This window comes from Argentina silus (genome assembly GCF_951799395.1).
Source record: "Argentina silus genome assembly, chromosome: 17".
NCBI lineage: Eukaryota > Metazoa > Chordata > Actinopteri > Argentiniformes > Argentinidae > Argentina > Argentina silus.
In genome coordinates, this window is record NC_139671.1 from 14,367,740 (window position 1) to 14,372,739 (window position 5,000).

General features: G+C 43.3%; 2 protein-coding genes across 2 annotated transcripts in view; one reads left to right on the top strand and one right to left on the bottom strand.

Annotated features, from left to right (window-relative positions):
* Positions 1-5,000, bottom strand: part of LOC310818174 (breast cancer metastasis-suppressor 1-like protein-A) — a 409,511-nt gene that overhangs the window by 253,360 nt on the left and 151,151 nt on the right. The gene's annotated exons all lie outside the window — the stretch shown is intronic.
* The window catches only part of tshr (thyroid stimulating hormone receptor), a gene marked incomplete at both ends in the record, with an annotated part of 17,269 nt that overhangs the window by 3,355 nt on the left and 8,914 nt on the right, over positions 1-5,000 (top strand). Inside the window, 2 exons of the mRNA XM_083689515.1 lie at positions 2,842-2,913; positions 4,318-4,392. Of these exons, the coding sequence (XP_083545641.1) occupies positions 2,842-2,913; positions 4,318-4,392 (147 nt within the window). The remainder of the gene's footprint in view (positions 1-2,841; positions 2,914-4,317; positions 4,393-5,000) is intronic.

A 5,000-nucleotide genomic window follows, 5' to 3' on the forward strand; every position in this document is an offset into this window, starting at 1 on the left:
TGTGTGTGTGTGTGTGTGTGTGTGTGGGCTGGGGGGTGGGGTGTGTGTGTGTGTGTGTGTGTGTGTGTGTGTGTGTGTGTGTGTGTGTGTGCCACAGAGATGAACCTCTGTAGAGTACTCTGAAGTGTGTGTCTGTGGTGTGTGTGTGTTTATGCAGGTTGGTTTATGTGTTGGAGAGGTTGGAGGTGGAAAGGAAAGCACAGACACTAACCCTATGCCTCTCACTTTAAAAGCATGTGTAGCGTGACTGCTGGCTCCTTCCAACACCAGAGGCAGGGGCTGGCTGATGTGTTCAAATACAATATTTACTTTTTACAGCACATTTCTCAAACACCCAGAGAGAACGAGAGAAAGACTGCCATTTGAGAATAATTAGGAAAAAAAGACTTCAAGAGGAAAACCCCACAATGGTTCCAGTCTCTCAAACACTCTGGAATTCTTGGATTCAGGCTAGAATGAGATAACTCATTGGATTCAGGTATCCATTGTCTACAAACCCTGCATAGGCTGTCGTTAAGGAAGGATACAATTCACAAATTTGCCTTTGAGAATCAAACCTCAAACAATCGAAATTGTTACTGAAGAGCGATGGTCGCTGGATCTTTGAAGAATTTGAGCCGGCGTATCAAACGTAATTAACTGTAACTGTAATTAGAGGAAATAATGACCCACAGTCTAACCAATAATTCATACCAGCTCGTAGCATATGCAGACATGGAAATGTTTACAATTACTTTTCAAGTACATTTCTTAGGTCATCTGTTTAGGAGCAGTCTGTGTGATCTTTAAACTGAGGAAAAGTATAGCTTTTTCCTGCTCAACAGTTACCCTCAGGGTGATTCTGAAAACAAAAAGGGTACGAACAGAAAAGCACTGCAGCTCTAAAATGTGCAACCTAGTGCCTTCATTGGGGACATTTCTTTAAGAATGCAGCCTCCCCGTGAGAGGAGTTAAGACTGGGTTAAGATTGAGTTACACTGGTACAAATACAGATTGAAGGTACACAATCTGAGATGACATTACCCCTCACTATAACACAGGGTAAGACTCTCTTTTTTTCTTCTGCAACCTCATTACTGTATACCCTCGACAGACATTCCAATTAGAGAGAGATCCCACAGCAAACAGTGAGCTCTGCTCTGACACCATTATAAATGATGTGGGTTATTTTCCCCCACTTCAAACCCACTTTCTGACTTGTTTGTTTTCTCAGCATCCTCTCCGAATGACACATTGAGGGAGTCATTTTCCCAAAGCTAGTAGGCTGGCCTGCCCTCTGTGAGTCCTGGTGTAATGCATGCTGATTATTTGGCTTTGTGAGGCAGCCAGCAGCTAGCGAGAGGGGTGTTTGGTGATCAGGTCTGCCTTGTGTCGCTGTGTTTGTTTGAGTTTGTCAAAGTGCACTGCGCTCTCCCCTGCACCTACTGGCAAAGCCCTGTGCCCGCGCCAGCTTTCAGAATTGAATTAAACTATTGTTTCACCAAATTGTTCTGGCATGCCTCCGCCCCCCATCCCCGAAGGAGAAGGAGCGGAGTAAGGCCAGAATGATGTTGAAAATGCTTCGCACAGACAGTACAGGTGTTTCAAGCAGGCACTTAGGGAATGGAGAATACTTCTTAAGTGTCTGGGCCAGAAATCTTAAAGGGGATCCCTTATTGTTGGCTGGAATTTCCTTTTGCAAATATCCGCTACAGGGTTCTACTGTATATTTGAAGAGCATTGATACAGCATTGATACAGCCTTAGCTTTGACAGTATTATGCCGCTAATGACAACAACCTGATTATGATTCTACTTCGACTACCTCTGCCGCCCTTCCGCAAATACCGACAGAGATGATAGAAAGATATTGATATGCTAATACCAATGATGATCTCTAGTAACGACTCTATTGCCTGAGTGTCTCCCTCCAGGTTGTAAGCAGGCCCAGACATTGTTTGGGTTGGCTGACGGTTCAGGTCCAGTCAGACCCAAGGTTTTGTCTTCCCCCCCCCACATGTTCATATGACAGGGTTTACACCGTGCACTTCAAAGAAGCCTTTCATCCAGGCCTAAAAGAAAACCTAGTAACTAGAAACACACAATCCATAAATGTTGGGCCGTCGCCCGCACTGTAAATCGAGGATTCTGTTTGATTCTGTTATACATTTTAAACAAGCACAATTTTTGTCTCTGTTTCAAAAATCAAAGCAGTTGACAGCCTGTGAGGTGTTCCGTGCCCTCACTTGCCCTCTTTGTCTCCGATCCATGTTTTCATCACTCAGCATTGTGGTCTGTGTGGTCTTCAAACCCCGAGGGAGCTGTCAGTCTTCACATGGTACACCGGTCCAAATTGCTTAAGTGTTTTTCAGGCCAGCAGATTCAAACTGAACCAGAAACAAGAAGACCGTATTGTAATAATATTACAGCAAGATTTAATGGGTATTAGATTTGATGACATACATTACTATAATAATCATAATGAGGTGCATTTTTTAAAAGAGCATAGCCAATCTTTAGCTACAGAATTATTAAGAATGGGACTCTGGATCATGGTCAATGCAGTTTGAAATAATGATTATGAAATTAAACAACTGTGCCCATGGGTTTCTGAAATGAAACAACTGTGCCCATGGGTTTCTGAAATGAAACAACTGTGCCCATGGTGTGGTCCTCTGTGGCTCAGTTGGTAGAGCATGGCACTAACAATGCTTAGGTTGTGGGTTTGATTTCTGCTGGGACCATATATACTGAAATGTATGCACTCACTGCAATGTAAGTCGCTTTGGATAAAAGCGTCAGCTGAATGGCATGTATTATAATACTAACACATTTATCTTTCTCTTCTTTATTTCTCACCCAGATGGCTCTTGGAGACGCGTTTGACCACAGTGACAGCAGATGCCTTCTCCAACATGGCCAACATATCGAGGATGTGAGTCAGTGAATCGTCTCACAATAACATGCTTGCTTCTCACCAAACTCTACAAAGGCCTATATTGAAATTCCAACGACTAAGTCAATTCTTCTCATATCCACCTGTTGTTGCCTGTTCCAAATAAATACCCCCCCAAAAAAGTAGCAAAAAACATCCCTGATCCAAACCGTGCCTCCATGTAGTTCTTTTCTCTACCTCTGTCCTCCACTCAAGCAGATGATATGCACTCTGTTTAGCATCAGCGTTGTCAGCTAATCACAGTTGGAAACGCTAATGCGTTCCTAGGATAGGAATGTCGGTCCTCCCACCGCAGAGAGCCTAGCTAGGCATCGTAGGCAAAGCAAGGTATTCCAGTAGAGCTGTTTGGCTGGTGCCTCTTCCAGATTGAAGCTATAGAGGGAGCGGCTGTGGTAACATATACACTCAGGCCTTGATCTCAGGGTAGGAGGCCATGAGGGTGTCCAAGTCATGGGTGTGGACTGAGGAGAGACAGAGAGGGCAAAGGAGAGCTTTTCCTCTTCCTCCACAGACTCACCCTGTACCTCACAGACTCACCCTGTACCTCACAGAGACTCACCCTGTACCTCACAGACTCACCCTGTACCTCACAGACTCACCCTGTACCTCACAGACTCACCCTGTACCTCACAGACTCACCCTGTACCTCACAGACTCACCCTGTACCTCCACAGACTCACCCTGTACCTCACAGACTCACCCTGTACCTCATGGTGTGTTGCCATCAGTTCCATGTCAATCAAACAGATTACTACAGTAGCATAGAGACCCTTTTGTCATCTGGCCCAAACTGAAAATACTGTGTTCCACTATTGAATTTGCAAGCAGTTAAAATAGCGTGAATTAGCGATCTGAATTAAGGTGTTTTTCTAAGGTGTTTTTTTCTCTTGGATTGACTGCACTAAATACTGGATTTGCTACAATGAAGAGACTTATTAAATGTTTCATCGATTTTTTTGTTCTAAGTCGTAGTTTATTTTATGAGCAATTAAATACCCAGTAGTTACTCCGTAATAACAGATTGCTGTTAGACATGAGTGGGTTGTATGAGTGATGCATACCTGTCAAATTACACATGGATTTAGGGGCTTTAGGTTGGGTGGGTGGCTAGGGTTAGGGGTGGGTTGACTGATGACTGTGAACCACACTGTTTGGTTCAGGTATGAAGGAAGATCTTATGCCATACAGGTATGCTTTCACACTACTTTCATTGTTCTTACATGGTAAAAAAAAAACATTGACCTGGGTACACTGCAGTGCATCATGGATAACTGCAAAATCTATCATTAATTTGTCATTAGAAGGGCACCATCAGACGCCAACTGTACAGTAGGTTAAAAAATAGCCTTACTGAAATGGCTACATTTTGTTCATTTCTTTCAGATATATATCGGTGGATGTGACACTGAAGAGGCTTGAGAGGCACTCCTTCTATAACCTGAGGAGAATCACCCACATGTGAGTAGCCGGAGGGCATGTTGTTATTGATCTCCGCTGTGGAAAACACTGCAGCTCCGTTTAAGATCCAAAACACCAAATGTCCAAACCCGCCGAAAGAGCAAAAGCAAGATTCGAAAGGAAATATGTCTTCTCTGCCATTAAACGTTGAAAACAGTTGCAAATATCAAATCTAATCCTAATAACAGATGTTCAGGTCTTCAATAACTGTCACTTAAAACTTAAAAAAGGGTGATGAAACAGCTGCGGCTGAAATACATGTCATAAGGCTGACTAGCAATTGCTTGGCATGTCACTGGAGAGTAGCACTTAGTTAAGTGGCTTTTTATGTAATCATTTCACAAAAAAAGTAATTGATATATACAGTCACTGTAGCCTGTCTATCATAGCTAGGCCTGGTTATTAACAGTCAGCCATAACAACCATATTACAGCAGAGGGGCCTACCAGTAGCAAATATGCGGTTGTCTGGTCCATGCTTCTCTTGTTGAAGCATCTCATAGAGATAGAGTGAAGTTAAAGAGAAATGAGTACAGTCCTAGCTATGAGATTATGGCAGATTGCAGAGTCAGTGCATATTCTCCAGCCTCTCCAACCTTTAATGGTCTT